Here is a 27,298-nt window from a genome sequence, read left to right as displayed (position 1 = left end):
ATTACAACTTTTAACTGAAATTGTAATAGCTGATTGATTGATTAGCTATATATAAAGCTAATCATCTGTTTTGTAGTCATTCAATGAAAATACTAAATTTCAATTTCTGAATTTCTCTCTCCAATTCTCTCTCTCAGAATTCTATGTTTCTCTCTTAATTTCTCTCCCTCCAGAATGTTCTCTCTCTCTCTCTCTCTCATCTTTCTGTTCTTCTCTCTCTATTAATTCTCCTCTCAATTCTCCTCATTTTCTGCCTTCTCTCTCGCCACTTTCAGCCCTAATTCTTGCCATTGGCTGAGAATCCACATTCAGATCCGAGGATCATAACACTTTCCTGTCTCTTTCACAAGACCTGTGGCATACTTCCACTAGAAAATAAATATCACATGCCTTCATCTTGCTACTTCAGTACCAAGAAAATAATTCAAACTTCCGGAGTCTTTCATATCACATTCTCATGCAAGATGTCATCTCAACTTTTGTATCTCTATCATTTCTTATCAAAAAAATATCATTGGCACACACTCTTAGTGCAATTATGTTCTGATGAAGAAGATGTTTAATAAATAATTATGATTAGCTTGACTTTATTTATAACTAAATCCGCAGGTAGCTTTTGAAAATTATTAAAACTATGCTCCTGATGATTGTTTCAGCCCATGCAGTGCTTTCATTAACTTACATACTTTGCCTTCAAAATCAAGAACATTAAGGCCAGGTGGAATTTTCGCGTATACTTTCTCCTCTAAATATACGTGAAGAAATATATTTTTATGTCAAACTGTAAAAAGTGATTGCCCAAAATTTGCAATCAATGACAATAAAACTCTTTACAGAATTCATTTGGCAATTTAAGCAAATCTTTCTTCATAGTTAATCCCCTGGATATGAGTGTATCGTTTCACAGTTTCACCACCAATCAGGCCTTACATATGTCTGCTTCAGACAAGATTAGCTTGATAGTAAACACCCAATGACATTTTCTTACCTTTTTTGCAATAGGTAATTTAACCAAATCCCCTGTATTATTTATGATAAGCCATCATCTTCTCTTACATTGCTTGTCTGCCTTGAATCACTAAGTTTTGAGAATAGACACAAGGGGTAGCTAGGGAACAACATAACAAAAGGAGAACGATAAACATTAGTAAGAATGAAAAACTAATAATAGGTTATATAGTACATTGTCTCCCCCATGTATGATAGTGTAATAAAAACTTCTATATCATTTTGGGTTAAGGAGTAGAAGGCTCTACCGTAGAACAAGAAGAACTATTACCCTAGTCACAATTAGACATCTAACTGAGAACTTCTTGATGGGGCCACCAAAATCTATTGATTTGGATTTTTAGGAAATCAAAGCAAGGCAAAACTTAGGAAATAAGGAATTTTAATGGAAGTGTTGAATTGTAAAGTACATCAATTTTATCCTTTGTTGGACGATGAGATAGGATGCTCAAGTTTTAAAGGTAGATAGGATTGTTGGAGATAAGATAAGACTTCAAGATTGGAAGGATGAGGCAGCCTAGAAGATAAGATAAGCTACCAAATTTAAAGGGATGATGCAGCTGGAAGAAGAAAGATAATTCTGAATTTTAAATATCAGTTGCTGTTATTTATCTTCTAAAGTCTAAATTCAAATTTATTCCAGTTTTCTAGGAGACAGCAGAGATATTTTTCCTTGTATAAATACCCCCTACTCGGATTCAATAAAACTCAAGTAAGCTTTCCAAGTTTTTTAGCTTATTTCATGGTATCGAAGCCAAGTCCTGGTACCCTAGATCTTAAAGTCTGGGCTCTTTGTTTGATTAAAGCATGGCCGGAAACCCACTAACTCCAATTCTAACCCTCATTCTCAGTCCAATTTTACAACAAACCCTATTGACAACTGTTCTCTACAGATTACTCAACATAAATTGAATAGGAGTAATTTTAGAGAATGGTTTCAGTCTATATTGCTGGTGATCAAAGGGAAGGGAAGAGCCGAATAATTGACAGGAGCTATTCCTACCCCACCAAACACAGCAGCAAATTATGCAAGGGAAGCATAAAATTCAATTATTGTGGCATGGCTTATCAACTCAATGGAACCAAGGATTGGTAGAACCTATCTCTTCATTGCAAAGGAAATTTGGAATGCAGTACAAGAAATGTATTCAAATTTAGAGAATACCTCTCAAGACTTTGAAATCAGGTCAGTCAATTGTATAACTAGACAAAGTAACTGTGAGATTTATTCCCTGCCATGTACAAAATGTGTATATAATCAACTAATAATTAGCTAATAATTAGGGTAATTATTTATATTAGTCTCCATGATTTCTCCTTGATTTGTAATTATCTCCATGATTAGCTCCATCATTTAGGACTCATTTATTGTAATTAGCCCATAAATAATAGAATTGAAAGACTAATCTCTCAAGTTTTCTCTCCCAATCACTATCACATGGTATCAGAGCATGTGTTGAGAAAACACTAAAAGTCCCCTACTGTGTCTCTATTTCCAACGGAACTCATACCCTAGTCTTTCTCTCTACCCGCAACTAGATGAGCCTATTGGAACGTTTTTCGGTATTTGTTTCGAAAAACCACAACACCATCATCCTAGGAAACTTCAAATTGGCCAACCCCTAGAGCCGTGCAGCCATCGGCAAAGACACGTGCCACCGCACGCAAACTGCTTCTGCCTCCATGCGCCGACATGTGTAGGTGCATCCGTTGTCGTCTTTCCTTCGGCCACTCTAGATTGGACCTCCAGCAACCCCTAAGCCTATTTCCTTTGTCAAAACCCTCACCATGTCTGACATCAGCGACACCATCTCTGCCTCTGGTGCTTCTGTTCCAGCATTTGATGCCTCTACTACCTCTCAAATCTTTGGTGTCTCCAATCTTGGGACACCCAACATCACCACTATCAAGTTGATAGTGTTTGCCAACTATCTCTCATGGGTAGCCTCTGTCAAAATGTGGTTCAAAGGATAAGGCCAAGATGATCATCTATGAAGATAGGGGACTCTCATGATCTATTTCAAGGTATTGTGTCAAGTTGATATGGCCCGATAGGGTCTGCCTTTGTTCTAATTGGAGGTAATTTGGTTTCTCATTGAGGTGACCATGATCTCTCAACATGTTTCTCAAGTATGCCAATGTTGCCTATGGCCCAAATAGTGGTTACAGAAAAGCTTATCTTTCTCCTTTGCCTTGATTTTGTTCATTTGTTGCTATCCTAATTCTTTGAATCTCCTTTAATATAATGATAAGCAATACAAAAAAAAGGACAACTGTTAAGGGATTGAGTCCAAGGGCAATTAATGAGGGCAATAGCTATTTCCATGCAAGAAAGAGATGCCTTTGTAGTTCTTCTCCCCTTCCTACCTATGGTGAAACTTAGGGCTCCTTAGAGAGAACCCCACGATCTCTTGCATCAAGTGCTGGAAAATAATTCTTATTACTTACCAAACTTTAACAAACTAGAGGGTATTTATAATAACCCTAAGACAATGATTTAGGAAATAAACCTAATAAGGAGAATAAACTAAATAGGAAACTAACTATTCCTATTTAGTTTTTAGGAAATACCCAAATAAGGAGAACCAACTAATAGGAAATTAACTTATTTAATTTTACGGAATAACCAAATAACAGCAAATCAACTAGATAAAGAAATGAGTCCTTCAACGAAACTAGTCCTTCTTGGTTTTAGGATGCCACTGGTACACATAGATCGGCTGCTTTGCTGGCTTGACTGCTGTAAGGCTCATAACAACAACTGATCTTGAAAAACTATATAAAGCATGGCATGCCTTTGACTTTCTTGATTTTGGATATAGGCAACCATGTTTCAAAGAGAGTGGAGAGACCCTTTTCCAAGAATAGATACTTGGTTATATTCTGACTTAAGTACTCCAAGAAATTCACAGGATCACTCTCGTTCAACAAATTTTGAAGCTTTACTGAATCAACAGGACAGTCGGCCTCAAAACTCTAGTAATGGTCTATTTCTAGCCATAAACTTCTCTGTCTAAGATAGTAAGTAGCCATTGGCCGAATGTCTTCTGTAATGCCTTGAATTCTTTGTTCCAAGTCATAAAATTGAGCTGTATTTCCTTTTTGTGAATAAGTGCCAGTTGCTGCATCCTATATCTCATTTGCAGTATTTACCATGCAGAAACAGAAAGCTTGACTAATCTCAAGCTGCATAAATTCAGGAACTAAAATGATAACATGAAAATTTCTACTTCCGAATTATCATAATTGGGATTACTAAAATGTGATTCTTTTATCTTACCATTCAAATAGATGATTATCCCCTTACTCTTGAAATATAGTAAGGTTGGGACTTAGGGTCCTAGACACGTGTACATCAGTCAAAAAAGATCTGTCAAGGGTGTATAGGAAACGTAGCTTAAAAGCAATTCTATGGAGATTTGATCTCCTTGCTAGGGCACCATGAAATTGGACAAGTGTCAATAAAATCCCTTCATAAACTTGATGGCAAACACAATTTCTATAGAAGGATACTTGTTATATGAAGGAAGAAGAGCACGTGCAGTCTTGATTGAGTTAAACTGTAAGCCTTTTCTTTTCCTAGGCAAATAACAAAAAATGTAAGCTTTGATGTTGTAGGTTTTTATCTTTTTCTATGTCAAAATTATTAAAGTTCAGCAAATTTGGTACACTAACAAATTGACAGATCAACTCAAAGACCAAATTTAACCCAAATCCAATAGCTGCAATTATAGATTAATCATTAACCAAAACTAAAAGATCAAGTCGATGATAAATCATTAAGAAATAGATTAATGGGATTTACATCACCAATCTATCATCTGAAAGCTTTGGAAGAATGCGTTTGACAGCTACTGGTGTTCCACGCCAAGATGCTTTTAGAATCTCACCAAAAGATCCCTACCAGCATCAGCACCAACCAGTAAGAGTAGATAGCAGATACAAGTCAAAATATTCTAATAGCTTCCATGCTGATGTGGCAAACTATAAACAGAATTCGTGGAACTAAAAGCTTCAGACATGAGAAGTGGGTAGATGTGCAGAATTCAGAAAGATATAAAAGAGACAGTTTAGTAAGTAAAACCTGGTCTACTCTGCAAAAAATTAGTCAGATAGGAAACCATGACTATAAATATCACAGAAATATGATGCCTACAGGTCTCTGGTAAACTAATAGCATATCTACATGTCTCTGGTAATGTGAAAAACAATTATATATATAGCCATATCTATGGCTATTCACAAACAGAATCACTACAACTTCAAGCACAGAACATATGACCACTACAGATGCCTCACATAAATAAACACATATGCATTCCCAACCTACAAGAGTTGTTTCCTCAGAGTTTTGTCTTGACTCTAGCAAAAATTTTCATGCCAATGTTTATGTGCAGAATGACTAACATATAAAAAGATCCATATCACACTAAATATCAATGTTATCATAATGAATACAATAAACCTCCAGTAAAACAGATTAAGTTACTTTCTTATGAAGTCATAAACCTACTACTTAGATTACCATTCATAGACCTGACAAGCACAAGAATTTTAAGAAGGTGACATATCATGTCCACCAGTACAAAATATGTGTTGTCTTACCATTTTATCTTTTGCACAACTAAACACTTTTAGGACACCCATGCCATGCTGGAATCTTGTGTGTGCATCATTCAAACAAATTGGTGAACATGTTTACTTCAAAGACTTTGAAATCCAAAAATTTCAACTTATCTATGAATAGAGTTTGTAAAGAAATAGAAGACTTTTATTATAATTTTTCTTCCATGTAAATTGTGAATTACTTTCATATGAGCATATAGAACATCTAATATACATTCTATGCATCCCTACTGGACCATTTCCTAATTTTTTTTTTTTAATCTCACCCTGGTGAGTGTCCCCCACATAGCGGGATAAAGCCTTGATACATTGTTGTTGTATTACCTTGCTGAGAGTCATGCATCCCTCATTGATTTGATTTCAAATAGCTAACAAGAGGGTACCAATTTACAGGACAATCACATATAAGAAAGGCTAGAGAACTTCAGTTCAGAAGATTCTTGACAGAAACCAAGGCTAGTTTAAAAATCTTATCCTTATATGTCATGAGTTAAGCATCTTTTAGAATATTCTTAACTAGGAAAGACAATGTAGTAGTTCCTCTTTGAAGTGACTTCTCTTTTTTTTTTTTTTTCTTTTTCTGTAAATCGAAGTAACTTTTCAACAGCTAAATCTGTACAAAGTTTGCCCCAGGTGACACCTTTAACGTAATTGTCGAATTGTCAACCACCATTTAATCTAAAAGCTTAAGTTGTTAAATAAAGAATTAACTTTATCTTTTTATATTATTATTTTCTCTCAACACACCTCCTCATGTGTAGCTAGACTTCACTGCATAATTTGTCTAAACACATGCAACAATTTAAATATTGGTCAGCAGTAAAATTTGAACTCAAGACATTTGCCTGCTTTGATACCATGTTGAATTATTAACCACCAACTTATCTAAAAGCTTAAGCGATTAGATAAAGTTAAATTTATCTTTTATATTATTATTTTTACTCTTTAACAGTAATTAAAGAGCAAAAATTATGATTACAATACTCTGTTCACCAGAGAGAGAGTAAAAAATTATTAAATCACTCCTAACCTCTTGCTGGAGCTTTTCAGAAATTATGAGTCACACCTCAACTATCCATAAAAATAGGTATATACAGAAGATATCCAAAGCCTGATAGAATAAAGTTCCATTTGCTTGGGATAAAGCTCCAATGCATAAGGCTTCTAAAGTCAAAACTATGTAGCACAGAAAATCTCATGGCCATTCTTCTATAACTGCTAGTTATGAGACAAGGAACAAGTTTCACTTATGGGTATTGGGCAATTGCCACAGTTAGTCATTAAGCAAATCTCAATACCAAAAACATCTATAAAAAGAAATTTCTTTACCAAATTCTATCATGAGCCAATCACACTTCATGTTACCAGAGGAATAGCAGCCTAAGCTCATAGTCACTTCTAGATTCAAAATTCAAATAGTGTGTAAAAATTACATAAACAAAAGCTTACCTTTCCAATGACACTTGAACTTGAGAAGTCCAGCTCAGAGGGATCAACCTCCCAATCACACTTATTTGGTAGAGGTGGTGGAACAGGCTTTGGTTCAAAATGGCTTCCATTTTGGCCCTATAGAACAAATAAGACATTAGAGCAAAACAAGGGCAGAGAGTTAAGAGCAAGAAGGTATATATTAGCATCTTCTTTAATATTCATTATTTCATAGATAGGTCCAAAATCAAGGAGAACTGGAGCTGTATAGCCAATTATGTTGGGCATATAAATAACTGAAGGAAGTCGGTGGATTTTGATTCAATTTTGTGTTCATTATACTAATAAGTATAATGGACATCACCAAAAGATAAAATGTTGGTTACTGAGTTGGTTTACTTGCACAACCACTTTTATAGGTAAAATTTAGTTTGTATAATCCTTTATCATCTTCATGTTATGTACCAATAGAAATCATTTCTATTTCAATTTGATACATTGTTTCTCCTTCTAAGTATCTTTAGACTCTTTATGGGACAATATTGAATCAGTTATCATTGAGAAAACTAAACTGCCTTCTCGACACCTCCAAAACTAAGGTCACAAGATACTGTTATCAATTTGTACAATCACTTACTTCCATTGAATTTCGCTGTCCTCAATCCAAACAGACTGTAAAATAAAATGTTGCATAGCATAAAATTACATCTTCCTTTCACAAGACTCTACTTCATAGATTTTATATGAGCATCATCCTTGGGATGTTGCCTTTGGTCTTTAGATTTGCTTAAACTTCTAAGCCAAAAATAAATAATATATGGAAATTCAAGATTGCCTACATAGGGAATCCTCAGATGGTCTTTCCCAGTAAGTCGGACTAATCAACCTGCTATTTAGTAATCCACTAAGATTATGAACTGAACCCAAGGTTCTCAATTGCTATCTTGGAATCTGTTGAAATGTTAACTACCATTCAATATAAAAGCCTAAGCTGTAGATAGAGGGTTAACCTTTTCTTTTGTATTACTATTTTTACTCTCAACAAGCCCCCTCACAAGTGGCCATGGTTTCCTTGCATAACTAGCCCAAACACATGCAACTATTAAAATATTGTGTTATGAACAAAATAGGATAACCTAAGTAGAAACCCTTAGGTATGAACCGAGTTTGAAGAAGAAATCATAACTCGTTAATTATATTGATTGAAGAACCTATATTTATATAGGTATGATGCTATGTTGCTGACCCTAATTTACAAGAGATAGAATACAATCTAAATTTGAATATGTTACAGATATACAGAATTTGAACAAAGATAGAGATAATAGATTATCTCCTATAATCTCAGAGCCTCTTCTTCCTTATCCTTTTGTTGATTGATTTGATTGATTCCCAAAGGAGATTGGAAGATAACGTCTTGGGCTGACCTTCCTAATCAAGATAGATATTATCTTCTAAGTTTAGAAAGTATTTCAGCTTTAGTAATTTCCTATCCTTGTATTTACATCTTTCCTACTTTCTTGTATAGTGTATAGCAAGTTTTCCTTTTCTGTAATTTCCTTATTCTGTAATCTTCTTCCCTATTAATAGGGAATGTATCTTAGCATCAATACTCAATAAGAAAATTTACGAGTGTCTTCTTCTTCCATCATATTTCTGTACCTAATTCTACATGGTATCAGAGCCAATTGTTGCCTTGAGGAGACTCATTCTCTTCTGGCCTTCATTGTCGCTATAATCCGATTGCTTCTCACTTCACCTTTTCTTTTCATCATTCCATACAATATCTGAGATCTCAGAAACTGCTTCTCCCATGTCAACAAGAGAAGAGATACCAATAGAGCCATCAACCAAAAGTTCTTCTTCCGGTGAGCAGCCCTGTATGCACCATTCATACCAGTTGGATGGAGGTAACTACCTTCAATGGTCTCAACTAATAAGAAATTTTTTAAAGGGTAGAGCGAAGATTTCTCACCTCACTGGACCAGCCTCTAAAGTCATGGATCCCACGTTTGCTGCCTAGGATATAGAATGTTGAATTGGGAGCACTGGAATGCACTCAATCTTAGCCAAATTCAATCACACACACACATGAAATTGAATCAAAAAACAGAAACATAATAAGAACATAATTAAATGATAAGAGTAAAGACACGCAAACCACAAGAAGACACAACGATATATCCTGGTTCAGATCATCTAAAGATGATCATACATCCAGCCTCTTGATCCCGAGAACAATTGACTATGAATCTTGAAATCAATCAGTACAAGAATCCCTCACGAGTACAAATGAAAACTGAGATTACAAATGCCATCTCTCCCTAGACTTTCCTCTCAATCACAAGCACTCGTATACTATCAGAATGATACCTCAAGCGACTGCCCCCTACCTTATATTTATAGACATTTGGGGTGGACCATACAAGAAATATAGAAGACATTACAATACTTAATATGCCCTTATACACAAGTTATCGTTAGAACACACCCTAACTAACTAATCTGTCGCTTGAAACTAACTTGGACTCCACTGATTTCTTCAAGGGCTAAACTCGATGCAAACAAATAACAAATCTCCACCATTTGCATGAGTGTTGCCTAGACTTGAGTTCCATGATCTGCTCTCCTTAGGACCTGCATTCAAACCCGATCATTCACATACAAAATACCTGCAAAAGCCTTAAACAGTGATGCAATTTGGATATAGAGACTGCTTTAGCGAACATATCAGCTACATTTTCTTCCCCTACAACCTTAATCAGATCTATTTTTTTCTTTTCAAGAACTTCTCTGATAAAATGATACCTGATATTTATATATTTGGTTCTCTCATAGTGCGCTTGATTCTTAGCTAAGTGTATAACACTTTGGCTATCACACATTAGGGCAGCCCTAGCAATTCACTTGCTAATCTTTTCAACCATAAAGCCTCTTTTATAGCTTTAACTACTGCTATATACTCAGCCTCTGTGGTTGAAAAGGCCACCACAAATTGTAGATTAGTTTTCTAGCTAATGGTTGAGTTCCATAGCTTGAAAACATACCCTATAGATGACCTTTTATCTAAATCTGCAGCATAATCAACATCGGTGAATCCTAGAATGTTAGGCTTCTTCTAAACCTGCTCCACCATAAACTAATACCATATTGATGGTTCCTTTAAGGTATCTAAATATCCACTTTATAGTAGCCCAATGATCATTTCCCGAATTAGCCATAAACCTACTTGTAACACTCATGGCATGGGTCAAATCTGGCCTTATGCATACCATACAATACATAAGGCTTCCTACAGCACTTGAATACAGGATCTTGCTCATTTCCTTAATGCTTTCTTCCTCAATTGGGGATTGCACATGATGCTGAGCAAAAGGAACATTCACTTCCTTTGCATCAAGCATATGAAATTTCCTAATTAGCTTCTCCAGATAAGACTTTCGGGATAACGAGAGCATTCTTTGCTGCCTATTCCTGGAAATTTTTATTCCTAAAATCTTCTTAGCCTCTCTTAACTCCTTCATTTCAAAGGTTGATTTCAACTTCAGCTTTAATCTTTGAATTTCCTCATCTGATTTGCTTGCAATCAGCATGTTATCAACATAAAGGAGGAGATATATAGAGATTTAGCAAAAATATGCCTAAGATAAACACAACAATCAAATGAACTTCTCTTGAACCCTTGGTTTAACATGAATGTATCGAATTTCTTATACCACTTCCTAGGGGATTGTTTTAATCCATATAGTGATTTTTTCAGCCTTTTGCCCCTAACTTCAAATCCTTTTGGTTGCTCCACTAGAATATCCTCTTCTAATTCACCATGCAAGAATGCGGTGGTCACATCCATTTGCTCTAGGCTTTGGTTTAAATGGGCAGTCATAGCAAGTAAGATTCTAATAGAAGTATGTCTCACAACGGGTGAAAAAACTTCATTAAAATCTATCCTGAGCACTTGGGTAAACCCTCTTGCCACCAACCTAGTTTTGTACCTAGGTTTTTGATTATTTCCAGGCCCTTCTTTAATTTTGAACAATCATTTACAGCTCACAACCCTTTGACCTAAGGGTTTATCAACCAAGGTCTAAGTTTCATTCTTCTTAAGAGATTCCATTTCTGATTCCATGGCAGTAAGCCATTTCTTGGAGTCTCTTGAGCTAACTGCCTCTTCATAAGAGAGAGGCTCTTCTCTTGAAATCTCTATTGCATTTGACAATGCATATGACACCAAATTTGAGAATTCATACCTAACAGGAGGTCTGCTGATTCTCCTTTGCCTATCTCTAGCTACATTATATCTCCCAAGATCAGGTTCACTATCTATGATAGAAGAACCTGCACTATCTTCTTGCTGATCAGATGCTTGATCATAAGGACTACTCAACATAGACTTCTAGTACTTGACGTCCAAGTAAGAAATTGGAAGAGAAAAAATCACATAAAACAAAATCCAAGAATCAGGTGGTGGAATTTAAAAGGGGAGAAACAACTAATCTTCAAAGAAAAATTAAGGGGTAGAAGGGAATGGAATGGAGAAAGACAGACAAACCAAATGTAGAAAGAAATGGCTAATGCTCTGAGAAGCACGGCAAAGGTAGTCCTTGGAGAGACAAATGGTAGAGCCCCTAACCTTAAGGAGTCTTGGTGGTGGAATGAAGAGGTACAATTGAAAATTAAAAATAGGAAAACTTGTTATAAGGCGGTATATCAATGCAACAATGAAGAAAATCAAAAAAATTATAAAGAAGCAAAAAAAGCAGCAAAAAGAGCTGTTAGTGAAGCAAGGTCAAAAGCATATGAGAATTTATATAAACGACTTGATACAAAAGATGGAGAAAGGGATATATATAAATTAGCTAAAGCAAGAGAAAGAAAAATACGGGATTTAAATAAAGTGAAATGCATAAAAGATGACAATCAAAATGTTTTAGTAAATGAGGGAGCGATTAAGGAGAGATGGAATGAGTATTTCACAAAATTATTCAATGATGGTGGTGACACAAGAGTTAGGTTGGGACATCTTAGTAACTTCGAAGGGAATGTGAGCTACACATTCTATCGACGCATAAGTTCAAATGAAATAAGGCAAACATTAAAAAAGATGAAAAATCATAAGGCAGTGGGACCAGATAATATACCAATAGAAGCATGGAAATGCATGGGAGAAGAGGGCATCTCCTGGCTAACGCAACTATTTAACGCCATCCTTAAATAAAAAAAGATGTCAGATGAGTGGAGGAAGAGTACTTTGGTTCCTATATACAAGAACAAAGGAGATGTTCAAAATTGTGAAAATTATAGAGGAATTAAGTTAATGAGTCATACCATGAAACTCTGGGAGAGAGTAATAGAGCAGAGGCTCAGAAAGGAAACAAAGGTGTCAGAAAATCAGTTTGGTTTCATGCCTGATAGGTCAACAATGGAAACTATATATTTACTGAGGCGTCTAATGGAAAGGTATTGAGATCATCAGAAGGACCTACATATGGTGTTTATAGATCTAGAAAAAGCCTATAATAGGGTCCTTAGAGAAGTATTATGGAGGGTTTTAGAGAAGAAAGGAGTCAAAATAGCCTATATACAAGCCCTTAAGGACATGTATCATGGTGTAGAGACAAGGGTCAGAACATACGGAGGGGATACTGAACCATTTACAACTACAATAGGACTGCATCAAGGTTCTGCACTAAGTCCATATTTATTTGCCCTAGTAATGGATGAACTCACTAAAGATATTCAGACAGATGTGCCATGGTGTATGCTATTTGTAGACGACATAATGTTGGTGGATGAAACAAAAGAAGGATTGAACACTAAGCTTGAGTTGTGGAGAAACAATTTAGAATCTAAGGGATTTAAATTAAGTAGAAAGAAAACAGAATATATGGAATGCAAATTTAGTAAAAATGCAAGAGTGGATGATGTTATAATAAAATTAGAAGACTAAATCTTACAAAGAAAAGACCATTTTCGATATTTGGGATCAGTGATTCAAAAAGATGGAGAAATCCACGAGGATGTCGCACATAGAATTAAGGCAGGTTGGCTAAAATGGAGAAATGCATCGGGGGTGTTATGTGATGGTAAAATCCCATTAAAATTGAAAGGAAAATTTTATAGGACAGCTATAAGACCAGTCTTGCTGTATGGCTCAGAATGTTGGGCAGTCAAATACCAGCATGAGCAAAAGACGAGTGTAGCGGAGATGAGGATGTTAAGATGGATGTGCGGACATACAAGAAAGGATAAAATTAGAAATGAAGTTATTCGTCATAAGGTAGGAGTAGTGCCAATCGAGGAGAAGATGAGAGAGACTAGACTAAGATGGTTTGGTCATGTGAGAAGGAGACTAAGAGACGCTCATGTGAGGAGAGTTGATGAAATGGAACAATTAGTCACAAAAAGAAGTAGAGGTAGACCCAAGAAGACTTTGGGAGAGACATTAAAATTTGATATGAAATATATGGATCTAAATGAGGATATGACAAAAGACAGAAATACATGGAAGTCTAGAATTCATGTAGCCGACCCCACATAGTGGGATAAAGGCTGGATATGTTGTTGTTGTGTTGTTGCATCCTTTCGGTCCTCTATCTTAATGTCTCTTATGGACAAATTCTCATCAAAGGTTACATCCCTACTAACCATTGCCCTTGGCATTCCTAGTTCCAGATTCCATAACTTGTACCCTTTAACACCAGAAGGATAACCAATAAATAGGTATCTCTTGGCTCTAGGTTTCACATGGGCATAAGCTAAACACCCAAACATTCTTAAATGGTCTAGGCTAGGCTTATGAGTGTAATAATTGAATTAGGGCAGAAAGTAGAACACAAATGATAAGGAGGAAAGTGCTCTGTATTTCTCGATAGAAGAACAATGAATGAATTACAGAAAAATAAGGCTAAGCTGATTATATACTCAGCCAAAGCCTAAACTACCGACATAATGAAACGCACCAGTCATAAGCGCAAGTTCAAAACTAATTGCTACAACATACAGCAACACACACAATATAATTAAATAACAGAAACATCAAACACAGCTTATGTAATATTTCCTTTCACATTCCCCCTCAATTGAGACTCCCTTCTAACCAGCTGCTTTCCTGAAACACCTTGGGAAGCTGAGGTTGCTTGAATAGGTGATTCTTTTAGACTGATTTTGTCACACAAAAACAGAAACCTGCTTCTTGGCAAACTCTTAGTGAAAGTATCAGCTAACTGATGTAAAGTAGGCACATACAGAATTTCAACCTCACCATTTTCAACCTTTTCTCGCACAAAATGAACATCAATCTCAATATGTTTAGTACAAGAATGAAATACCGGATTTTTAGTAGTACTTTTTGCAGCCATGTTATGACTCCATACTATAGGTTTTGAGCCACTCTGATACCATGTAATAATTGAATTAGGGCAGAAAGTAGAACACAAATGATGAGGAGGAAAGTGCTCTGTATTTCTCGATAGAAGAAGAATGAATGAATTACAGAAAAATAAGGCTAAGCTGATTATATACTCAGCCAAAGCCTAAACTACCGACATAATGAAACACACCAGTCATAAGCGCAAGTTCAAAACTAATTGCTACAACATACAGCAACATACACAATATAATTAAATAACAGAAACATCAAACACAGCTTATGTAATATTTCCTTTCACAATGAGCTGTCCACATTTCATAAAATGTTTTAAAACCTATTGCAGCCGATGGAGATCTATTTATTACATAGGCTGCAATAACTGCAACTTCACCCCAAAATGCTTTAGGCAATCTAGCATGAAACAACATGCATCTCACCCTCTCAAGTAGGGTCCTATTCATCCTTTCTGGTAAGTCATTTTGTTTAGGGTTTCCAGGGGCAGTTAGGTGTCTAAGGATGCCATTTTCATTACACAAATGGCTAAAATCCTTATTATAAAATTCTAGACCATTATCAGTCCTAATGATCTTAATTTTCATACCTTTCTGATTTTCTATCAGGGTTTTCCAGGTTTTCAACGCTTCAGAAGTGTGATCTTTTGCTTTTAACACAAACCCAAACCATCCTAGAGAAATCATCTATGATAGATAAGAAATACCTAACACCCCAATGTGATAAAGTCTGACTAGGGCCCCATAAATCTTAATGAATGTATTCTTTTGAGGAATGGATAGCTTTCTTAGGGAATTTGACCTTCACAGATTTACCAAAAAAGCATGATTCACATTTATCCAACTCTGAAACATTTCTAGCACCTAAAATCCCTTGCTTGGACAGTTCTCTAAGTCCTTGCTCACTAATATGTGCCATCCTAAAATGCCATAGTCTAGTATGTTCATAGGTTTTGTTTTCACCTACTTCTGCATCACCACATAATCTGAGTGCTTGCAACACATATGTACCATTTTGAAGGACTACGTTCATGCATATGAGTGAGCCTCTAGTTACCTAAGTACTCCACCATCTCCCCTATAGGAGTAGCCATTTTTATCCAACTCTCCAAGTGAAATTAGGTTCCTTTTCGATTCTGGAACATATCTTACAGAAGTCAATGTTCTTATGGTTCCATCATGCATCTTAATTTTAATATCTCCAATTCCCTTAATATTACATTCTTGGTTGTTTCCTAACAATACCTTACCACCACCTATATCCCTATAATTTAGAAACCAATCTCTATGGGGTGTCATTTGAAAGGAACAACTCAAATCCAAGACCCAAACCTCCTTATCTGCCTTATTAGATATAACTAAGGTATCAGCACTATCATAGTCAAATTCACATACAGAGGTTGAAATTTCAAGGTTTCCTTTATCTTGGAATTCCTTATTTCTCTTAGGGCAATTCTTTTTAATGTGCCCCTCTTCATGGCAGTGATAACACTTAATTATTTTCCTGCCATTCTTAGATCTTGACCTAGATCTACCCCTTCCCCTAGGGTCTCTTCTATCTGGTCTCATCTTAACCGCAAGAACATCTCCTACAGTGCTCTTGCCTTCTACCTTCTACTATAACTCTTTGGAGTTTAATGCTCCAATTACATCATCAAGAGTCAAGGTGTCCCTACCGTGTTTAAGAATAACAACAAAGGTTTCATAGGATTTTGGTAAAGAATGCAGCAACACTAGGGCTTTGTCTTCATCATCATTCTTGACTTCTATGTTCTCTAAATCAAGACACAACTTATTAAAGTCATCTATGTGATCCTACAGTTTCTGCCCTTCATGCATCTTAAATGTAAAAAATTTTGCCTTTAAGTACAGCCTACTTGACAAAGATTTTGTCAGATAAAGACTCTCCAATTTTAACCATAACTCGGTTGCAGTCTTCATTTTGGAGATTTCTCGCAGCACTTTATCTCCTAGGCTTAGTGTTAAGGTGTTTGTTAAGATTTGCATTAGTTAAGTTGTCAAGTCTCAGTTGAGGGCTTTGTATGTAACTGGGAAATAATTTGTATGTTTATATTTTATGTGTTTAAAATATAACGGAAATAACTCCTTTAAGTTATTTCCGGAAGTCCTTGTTATTTTCTTATTTGCATCTAAGTCCTTGGTTGTAACCACCTCTATCTGTTATAAATAGAGGCGGATAGGTTTAGGGGTAGGCATTCAGCATTTATTCTTTTCAAAGTAACTTGCACGGGTTTTAGAGAGAATTGAGAGAGCTCTTTGCTCGGTCCCTGTATTCTTGGGAGGGAGGCTATTGTTCATAGCTAAGAGTGTGCGAGAGGGAGTGTTGTATCCTATTGGCTTTCTAGTGGATTCTGTCTTGGTCACCGGCAATCTGGATGTAGGGATTTCATGCTTGAACCAAGATAAGTTCTTGCCTCTTTACTTTTCTGTTATTGTTTTGATTTACTCTAATATTTGTTTCTCTATTACTGTTTTCTATCGGGTGAGGTCTAGCTGTGAGAAAGGGTGTTTTTCTTGATTATAAGTCGATCTTAAATTCAACAGTGTTAAAGGCTTTCTTTCCTATTTCGTTTTTCTTTTAATATGTGGTTGGCATTTTGGACTCTCCTTTAAGTGCCTCCTCCAGTCCTATATTCCCTAATAAGGCCCCCATCTTCATCTTCCAGAGGCCAAAATCATTCTGCCCATCGAACTTTTCGATGTCATATCTAGTGGTAGAAGTGGTGGAAGCCATTACCGCAAATCAATTACATTGTTAACCAAGGATCTTAGCTTTTCTTGATGAATCACCCATACTCTGATACCAATTTGTTGAATTGGGAGCACTAGAATGCAGTCAATCTTAGCCGAATTCAATCACACACACACATGGAATTGAATCAAAAAACAAAAACAGAATAAGAACATAATTAAATGACAAAGTAAAGATACACAAACCACAAGAAGACACAATGATATATCCTGGTTCAGATCATCCAAAGATGATCCTACATCCAGCCTCTTGATCCCGAGAGCAATCCACTATGAATCTTGAAATCAATCAGTACAAGAATCCCTCACGAGTACAAATGAAAACTGAGATTACAAAGGCTATCTCTCTCTAGACTTTCCTCTCAATCACAAGCACTCGTATACTATCAGAATGATACCTCAAGCGACTACCCCATGCCTTATATTTATAGACATTTGGGGCGAACTGTACAAGGAATATAAAAGGCATTACAATACCTAATATACCCTTATACACAAGTTACCATTAGAACACACCCTAACTAACCAATCTGCTTCTTGAAACTAACTTGGACTCCGCTGATTTCTTCAAGGGCTAAACTCGATGCAAACAAACAACATAGAAGACTCAATGTTGATGTCATGGCTGTAGCGTTCGATGCAACCCGAGGTGAGCAAACATTGCATGTTCCTATCTACAGCTAAGGATATTTGGGAGACTGTCAAGAGGACTTACTCAAAGATACAAGATGCCTCGGTTGTTTATGAAATTAAGACTAAAATCAGTAGCACAAAACAAGAATCCTTGTTTGTGATTGATTACTATAATAGGATGAATGGTTTTTGGTTTCGAGTTCGACCATTATCAGGATATCAAGATGGTAGTGAAGATGCTATTATTCTAACCTCTATGCTAGAAAGAGATAGAACAGTAGAATTTTTTGCTAGTCTCAATCCTGAATTTGACCAGGTCAGGGCACAGATCCTTAGTCGTGAAAAAATGCCATCTTTAAATGAAGTCTATTTTATAGTTCGAAATGAGGAACATAGGAGGACAACCATGTTTAATGACCATCATTTGGAAGGTTATGCTATGATTTCTAATAAGATGCAGCGTGCATGGTTAAAAACGTTTCAAGGAAAGGATCAGGTTGTTCCTAAACAAAACAAAGAAGAAGTATGGTGCTCCTATTGTAAGAAGCCAAGACACACGAGAGAGACATGCTTCAAACTACATGGTAAGGAGGTTGTATTAAGCAAAATGGAGGGATTCAAGAACCTGCCACCTAAGAACTCCACAAGAGTTTACATGTCAGCTAAAGAAGCAGAAGAATCTGCAGAAAAGAGTGAGCCTACTCTCATCCTAGACCTGGGGGAGTTAAATGCAGAGGAGATGAGTAAGTTGAAAACCTTTCTTAAAACTTTCCAAGGGGAATCCTATTCTCTAGCTCAAGCAGGTATGTGCTTTAATTTTGAAATCACAATTGCCTCTAAAACTACTAGGAATGAACTATGGATATTGGATTTTAAAGCTACTGACCATATGACACCTAACCTAAAATCTTTTGAGACCCATGAACCCATAAATAGCTCCAAAAAAATTATAGTTGCTAATGGCCAATCTGTTCCTATAATTGGGCAAGGAAAAGTGTGTTTAAATGCTTATTTTCAAATACAACATGTGATCTATGTGCCTAACCTATCTACCAATCTTCTTTCAGTGCACAAACTTACCCAAAATCTTAATTGTTGTGTAACCTTTTCTCCTCATGATTGTGTGTTTCAGGATCTGGCCACGGGAAGGAAGATTGATGTTGCTAAAGCACATAAAGGGTTGTACTACTTCCAAAAGGCCTTTGAATTACCTGCAAGAGATCAACCCACTCTAGCTTGTTCTTCCCAATCAACCTCTACCCAAAATAATGTATGGCTTCAACATCTTAGACTAGGACATCCTCCTTTCCCTTTATTAAAGACAATGTTTCCAAGTTTGTTTTCTAGTTTGAATATTAAAGAATTACACTGTGAGGTGTGTGAATTATCTAAACATCATAGAGTTCCCTATGCTATCAGTAATAAACTATCCTGGTTTCCCTTCTCTTTGGTGCATTATGATGTGTGGGGGCCTTCTAAAATTCCTAGCTATTCTAGGGCTAAGTGGTTTGTCTCTGTTAGTGCCGGATGTACTGACAAGGGTGATGGCAGAATTCCGATGAGGAATTTAGTAGTTGTTGTGAGAAGAAAAGAGAGAAAGGGAGAGAGAATAGAGAGAGAGAAAATAACGAGAGAGAGAGAGAGGGGCAAATCAGAATATTCTCATTGATTGCCTTTTTGGGAGCGTGTGGCCCTTACATATATAGGCGGTTAAGGGCCTTCTAAAAGGTATCCCTCTACCCAGCAGCCTGTAACGGCTCTAGTACTCCTACTCAGCATAATGGAAATTACAAGAATTTAAAGTAATAGACAATTCTACCCTAGGAGCGTGATAATACCCCCTTCCTTAAAAACATTTCTTGTCCTCAAGAAATTACAATAGTCTGATCACTTGGGGAAACTGTGTGAGCAGCTTCGGTAGATACTCCCACGTGGTGTGTTTTCGAGATCAGAATATATCTCCTGGACAACATGTCACACTTCCTTAGTAGTCTTGTAGAAGAGATATGTTCGACTAATCTTTGAGTCCGTTGAGTTGATAAGCCAAGCCATGATTATTGAGTTTTCTGGCTCCTATCTTTGATAATCAGTAGTATCCTTTGGTGGAGTTGAGACAGCTCCTGATAAGTAGCCATACGCACTCTTGCCTTTAATTACCAACATAATTGATTGAAACCATTCCCAAAAGTTTCTTCCATTCAATCGATATTGTGTAATCCAGTGTTCTAAAATGCAGCCTAGGTGACCGCCTAGGCATTAGGTGGCTCCTTGCCGCTGCAAATACATGCAAGTCAACATCCTAGGCGACAGGCCCGATTAATTAGGCCTAGGCGGCCCAGGTGGCGTCTAGGCGGCCAAAGCAAAAAACAACACCGATCCCCAAAGAAATCCCCCCTTCCCTACTTCGCGTGATACTACAACCTTCTCCTCAAAGAAATCCCTAATTCTCCTCACTCTTCCCCCTTTGTCGTTGCCGCTACAGCCTATAGCCGTCATCTCTTTCCCCTGTCGCCGCCACTGCAAGTAAGTTTGCAACCCGTTGTCATTTTCTTCTTCGAATCATTCCTGTCGTCGTTCTCTTCGTCATCATTTTCTTGTACTGTGCAATCTCCAACCAGAAGAAGAAGATGAACAAGAAATCAATGAATTTGATTTTGAGTCCGATAAAGATCGTGTGTTGGAAGAATATGGAAAAGAAGAAGTCCAATTAGATAGTTAGATTCTTCGGATATAGTTTATGTTGCATTATTGCTGCTTCTGCCTTCCTGAACCCAAAACTAATCTACAACAATTTGTTTTCTCACAAACTTAATTCCATTATTTCACTTGTCTTTCTAACTTTAATTTACCTGAAAATAATATCAAATTACATGATACATCAAAAAATTAAAAAAAAAAAACACAATTTTTCTAGACCTCGCCTAGGTGCTAGGCCCCAGTTTGGCGCCCAACTAACGCCTAGCGCATTTTAAAACACTGGTGTAATCTGCAAGGTGTGGCTATTGATGATGGAGGAACAATCGGAATCATTGTAGTTTGAGGTCTCGGACTAAGAGAGGATTCTACAATGTGAGTTGCATTCTCCTAATTTGAGGCTGCCATGATCTTTGAATATTCTGGCTAGGTTCAAGCAAAGCTCTAATACCATGAACAAAATAGGACAACCTAAGTAGAAACCCTTAGGTATGAACCGAGTTTGAAGAAGAAATCATAACTCGTTAATTGTATTGATTGAAGAACCTATATTTATACAGATATGATGTTATGTTGCTAACCCTAATTTACAAGAGATAGAATACAATCTAAATTTGAATATGTTACAGATATACAGAATTTGAACTAAGATAGAGATAATAGATTATCTCCTATAATCTCGAAGCCTCTTCATCCTTATCCTTTCAATCTTTAAGCACTACTTTTCTTCATCTTTTATTTTAATCAGCAGCATTCATCATAAATCTTCTTGCTGCCATACCTTTATCATAAGCTAGCTTACCTAGCTTAACATTCGGACTTTCCAACAGGTTAGCTGAGGTTCAAGACCTTTGCTTACTATAATACCATATTTAATTGTTAACCATCATCCCATCTAAAAACTTAAGATATAAATGATAAGTTAACCCTCTATGTACTAGCTTTAAGCTTTTAGAAGACACTGGGCTGAGAAAGGAAGAAGAGAAAGTGCTCAAAAAATTTAAAAAGGACTATTACTCACCACTCAGAGAGATAAAGAAACTGATACCTCAGCTCACCACTCTAAAGAGATACAGGGCAATTCCAATTGGATAATTCACCAAACTAAGGAAATCCACCATAGTGATATAGGGTTAGAATAGAGACAAATAGCCTCAAGCTATTCAAACTTGATTTTTCTGAAATTTACTCAACCCATTTCATCAACCTTAAAAGGTATTTGTAGAGGTTCTTGGTTGTTCTCCAAGAATAGGCACAAAAATGGAAAGTATTCAACCTTCTATAAGGACAACATTATTTTTAAGAAGACTCTCGAAAAAAACTAGGCACCACTAATTGGCACATCTACATTAGCTTGCCTTGCAATTCCATCTACATTAGGATGGTTTAATTTTTGAAGTTGACCTAAAATCTGTACCACTTCCCAGAATTTATGCACTTATAATCCATAACGATTCAAGTCCACTCCTTGTTATATCATCAAGGATTGGTCAGTGGGCAGTTTGAATCATTCTTCTTCTCATACTTGCATCACTTTGATTATCAATGACTAACTAGTTGATCAAATGAGATCCTTTCAGTTCGATTCATGCTTAAACTTGTTTGGATCACCTGATAGTCAGTCAGTTGGTCAGATGATCAAACCATCCTAAAATGAAACAGGCCTTGACTATGCACATTCAATATGGTTAGCCACTTGACCAATGATCCACTCTATCTTCTTCATCTATATATGAAACTCAAACAATTGTAAGAACACTATTTGTAAAGCACATACACAACTAGGTACGTGGTAAATGAAATGAACCATAGGAGTCGCTCATGTTTCCAAAAGAAATTTAGGAAAAGAGTCAACAGAACGTAACCAATGTACTTGGCACCATAGGTTCATAAGCTTTTCGTACTCAAAAGATATGCTTCATGATATGCAATTATTAGAAATATGGAGATGCATTCTAGTACAAAGATATGCTTCATGAGTCATCACAAGCAATTATTAGCAATATGGAGATCCATTCTCGTATTGCAGCTTGTGAAATTGACGACAAATAGCGACGAGTTCTGCTGAAGATTGTTAGCTTTATTCTTCTTATTGTACAGCATTTATCCCCATTTTGGCTGTTCTCTTGTAATGATATTTACTTATTAAAAACAGTGAAAATCAATAATAAACGAAATAATAAGAATTCACAACTTTGAATACATATATAGCTTACAATGAAGACTGAAACAATGATGATGAAAATGGGGAAGAAGAAAAATAAAATAATGCAAGCATAAAGCCAACATGGCATAAGAGGTCAAAGTTTCCAAGTATTAAATAACAATAAATAAAATACGTGTTAGGGAAAGCATCAAACTTACAAAGGAAAGACCACCATATGAATTTAATAACTCAATCATCTCATGCTTTTTAGCTCCTTCGGCATCAGCTAGAGGCTGTCATGATTTAGAAAACAAACTCACCCAATCTAATTTAGATTACAAAACAGTATTGAGACCAACAAGTTAGTAGAAAATACCAAAAAACACAGAACAATAATGCATGTAAGACCACCAACAAGCACACGCAGAACAATAATGTATAAAAAAATAATTGAGTATTGTAAGTTTGATTCTCTTGAGCTCAGAATATATAATAAAGTGGCAACTGGTAACGAAGCCATCTAAGACAGCCACTGGCGAGCCAGGATTTTTGGCCAGTGGGGTCAATTAAGAATACATATCAAACAATGTAAAACAATAATTTACCTAAAAGAGTAATAATAAAAAAGTATACTTACAATAACATTTTTAATGTTAAAAGATACTACTATAATTGGTCATGGCAAGTCTTAATACTCTGAAAGTGTACACAGATCACTTCATTATCAACAATATTGAGCATATGCTTAAATATCTAATTAGTAATAGACATTCAACAACATCAATTTAACAAAAATCAAATCATATATTGCAATAATTGATCCCTAATATTGTACTTACAAAAGAAAATTTGGGACTTGTGTGTCCTGGAAGAAAATATAGGCAAAAAGTTGAAGACAAAAAATTGCCTTGAATATGAGTCGTACTTGCCTTTAAAGTGCACAAAATTAAAGTTACAAAGTATATATTAACCTTTTAAAATTACATGGTTACATTAATTTAATGTCAGAAACTTATAAGCACAAAATTTAACCATTGATTTTTTTTGTTAGAACAGTCAAATGCCCCTCACATTTAATTATTTTTTGTAATATTTTAATGAGTGAGATCAATGAAATTTTTCATTTTTTAGTGGAGTCAAATTATAATGAACCTCAAATTTTAGTTACATATAGCAAAGGAAGATAAAAGTTCAGTGGGGTAAATTGACCCCCTGAACAAAAGGTGGCTCCACCCTTGTTGCTAACATAGCTAGAGTTGAAGAGTTTAGATTTAAAATTAGAGGCAAATTAAGAAGGCAATGTAACAACTGGAACACCCACTTGGACATCTAGTTCATGGCCATTTTTGGTTGAAGAAGTCAATAGATGGCAGTATGGCACTGGATGATGAGAACTATAACTCTAATGACAAAGATGACTTTCTTAATCTAGACTAAATCATCGAAATTAATTAGAAGGCCCTGTTTTGTTCTCTTTTAGCATGAATTTTAGTCTTGACAGTATTATCTAGTAATTTGGTTGCAGTTATTATATTATCTCTTTATTTTTTTTTTTTTCTAACATTAGTGCTTTGTTTTGATTGAGTGTGCGCTTGTGCTTTGTTCTTCCTGCTTAAGCTCTAGAAGGTGGTCTTTGTGGTTGAGTGCGGGCGTTAAAGACACTGATTAGTATAAAAAATTCTGTTGAGATTATGGAAGACTGTTCTTCAAACCCACATTACACAAACTAATGGAATTAATTTAATATAAAAATTTCAAAAACTAATGGAATTAATATAATGTAAACCCACATTACAGTTGCATCTACACAAAACAAGCATGCCCAGCTCCATAACTGACTGACGCCAAATTAATGGACCCTTCACGGGTGAAAAAAGCAGACATATCATCACATCATAACATTTCATCTAAAACTTTTGCAGATTACAGTTCACAAATATAAGGGTGTCAGGTTCCTAGGGTTTCAGTAGGATGTAGCAAATTAATTTGCATATCAGCTATAGCATATTAATTCTATAGAGAGCAGTTACAACTTGTAACTGAATTGTAACAGTTGATTGATTAGCTATATATAAAGCTAATGAATCCATTTGGAGACATTCAATGAATTACTAAAATTTCAGTTTCTCAATTCTCTATCTAATTCCCTCTCTCCTGGTCTCTCTCTCAGAATTCTTTGTTTCTCTCTCATTCTCTCTCTTGCATCCTTCTACTCTTCTCTCTCTCTAAATTTTCCTCTCAAATTCTCCCTATTTTCTGCCTTAAGTCTCGCCACTTTCTGCCCTAATTCTTGCCATGGGCTGAGAATTTACACAGTTAGGTCCAAGATCCTGACATATTGGTATCAAAGCTGCTCCTTGGCCACCGAATTGTCAGATCCTAGATCAGACAAGAGAATTCTCCGTTATTTGATAATGAATTTGGTGGGGAAAATGAGAGGAAAAGGAGTAGAATTAGAGAATTGAGTGGGAAGATTCGAGAGAGAGAGAGAACTGAGGAGGGAATTTGAATTCTTTGATTGATCTCTCATGCTTTGGTATGGCTAGGTCAGATCATTTTATACTGATCCTCAACAACAGATTGGGCACCAAAGCGGTTACCCATCTAATACAATTTGCACCACTTGCCCATCTAATACAACTTGCACCACTTTCCATGCTGGAACACTCCTCCAGCTATGCAATATACTACTTTATTCATAAGGCCTAATAGCCAAAGTACATGACAACTTCCCCCCCCCCCCCCTTTAGCCATTTCCTATCCTTAAGAAATGTGTAATAGGCTGGCAGTGTTGGGAAACTGCCTTGAGGGATCTTGCAAGCATTCCCAAGTGGTGTTGTTCGAGTGGAGGGAAGACCATTTGACAAGCACTTGGGTCAAAGGAGCTCCCTGCTTGTAAACAACCCATTTGTCAAGGATAGTGGTTGGTGTCACTGGTTCCATTTCCCCCCCAAGGATAGGAGGAAGTGCTTGGCTGGCTACTTGTGTTCCGGTAGCTGCTTTCTTGAGTAGGGAGACGTGAAATACATGATGGATTTGCGATCCTTCAGGTAATTGTAATTGGTAGGCCATTGGTCCTATCTTTGCAAGAACTGAAAAGGGGCCCATAAAATTCGGGACTCAATTTAAATATTGGCTGGCGAGTTAGGGCTCTAAGATGGGGGTGGCTCAATTTCAAGTAAACTTCCTCCCCCACTGAGAATTCCCATTCACTTCGCCTTCTATCTACCATTTGCTTCATCCTATTATGTGCCTCAGGTAATTCTGTCTTCAACAATCATAGAACATCTTGCCTCTATTGTATATATACCCCAACAACAACCACTGTGGATTGCCCCCCCAATAACTGGTAAGAGGGCTGGTTTATATCCATAAAAGGCTTCAAACGGAGTCATTTTGATTGAACTATGGTAACTTGAATTGTACCACCATTGAGCCATTGATATCCACTAATGCCACCCCTTTGGCTGTAGGAAACATACGCATCTCAGGTAGGACTCTAAGTACTGATTAACCCTTTCCGATTGACCATCCATCTCCAAGTGATATGCGGTGGACATATGTAATTTAGTGCCCATACCCATAGATCATAGTAATTCTCTCGAAAATAGGCTGGTAAACACCTTGTCTCTGTCAAATACTTGTCACAACCCTAGGGTTTACCTAGGGTCTAGGAAGGAATTGGGGAGGATTCGGGAGGAAACGGAGAAGAATTGGAGGGAGATATATAGTAGAAATCAAAAGAAATGAGAGAAGTAGGAAGAATGAGAGGGAGAAAGTATGGAGGGAAAATATGAATTCACTATGTTATTTTCAGCCTACCTTTCTCTACATACTAGGGCCTATTTATAGGCTATTCAACAGTAAATGAAATCTGGAAAATAGCACTCATGTGCTCCTAACAACTCACAAAATACTTCCTACTAACTACTACAACCTTATTACAATAATACCCTTCTAACTACCCTTGAGTTGTGACATTCCCCTCCCCTTGAAAGGTTTCTTGTCCCCAAGAAACTTATTACAACCAAGCTATCGTTTCTTTATCCAATGCCCATCTTCACCCATTGGTTTCTTCTTCGTTTTTCTTTCTTATCTTATTTTTCCTTTTTTTTCCTTTCATCTTGTTTCGCTTTATCCTTCTGCTTCCTCCATTGCTCCAAATCAGAAACATATTGCTGAAAGATTTTAGTGTAATCAATATCATGCAAGCATCCTCCCTTAACCTCTAACCATTCTTGAACTGCCCTCCATTGGTTATCCACTTCGATTAAGGCATAAGTTTCCTCCCAATTGACTGATTTCTCAATTGGAGTTACCTAATCCATAGTAGGTAATTTAGCAACTCCTTCCATTCCTATTCCTTCAAGAGAAATAGATTTAAGATCTCCACAATCTAAGGCTGTTGTGGTTATTTCCACTCCAAGATCTTTGGCTCCCGGATTGCTAGCAAACATCTCAGCTTCATCCTCAACAGTTACCTCCTCCAACGGTGTTATATTGAGGGTTTTAGCAGCTGGATTTCCAGTACCAGTGAGAGTGCTTGGGATGCTGCCAACCGTTGGACTGCCATCCCCCAATTCTTTGATCCCTTCTACTGCTTCTTTTTCT

General features: G+C 36.5%; 1 protein-coding gene across 3 annotated transcripts in view; it reads right to left on the bottom strand.

Annotated features, from left to right (window-relative positions):
• LOC127798201 (integrin-linked protein kinase 1) overlaps positions 1-27,298 on the bottom strand; it is a 58,583-nt gene that overhangs the window by 9,894 nt on the left and 21,391 nt on the right. For 2 of the 3 annotated variants that reach the window (XR_008022351.1, XM_052331586.1), the window contains exons 2-4: positions 22,906-22,980; positions 7,084-7,200; positions 4,814-4,908 (exon numbers count right to left, since the gene is read on the bottom strand). Coding sequence is in view for 2 of the 3 variants with exons in the window: in XM_052331586.1 (XP_052187546.1) it covers positions 4,814-4,908; positions 7,084-7,200; positions 22,906-22,980 (287 nt within the window). In the remaining variant the exon portion in view is untranslated. The remainder of the gene's footprint in view (positions 1-4,813; positions 4,909-7,083; positions 7,201-22,905; positions 22,981-27,298) is intronic. The other variant, XM_052331587.1, reaches the window with a different exon arrangement.

This window comes from Diospyros lotus, chromosome 3 (genome assembly GCF_014633365.1).
Source record: "Diospyros lotus cultivar Yz01 chromosome 3, ASM1463336v1, whole genome shotgun sequence".
Lineage (NCBI taxonomy): Eukaryota > Viridiplantae > Streptophyta > Magnoliopsida > Ericales > Ebenaceae > Diospyros > Diospyros lotus.
Note: the sequence above shows the minus strand (reverse complement) of the source record. Positions and strands in the feature narration are given on the sequence as shown.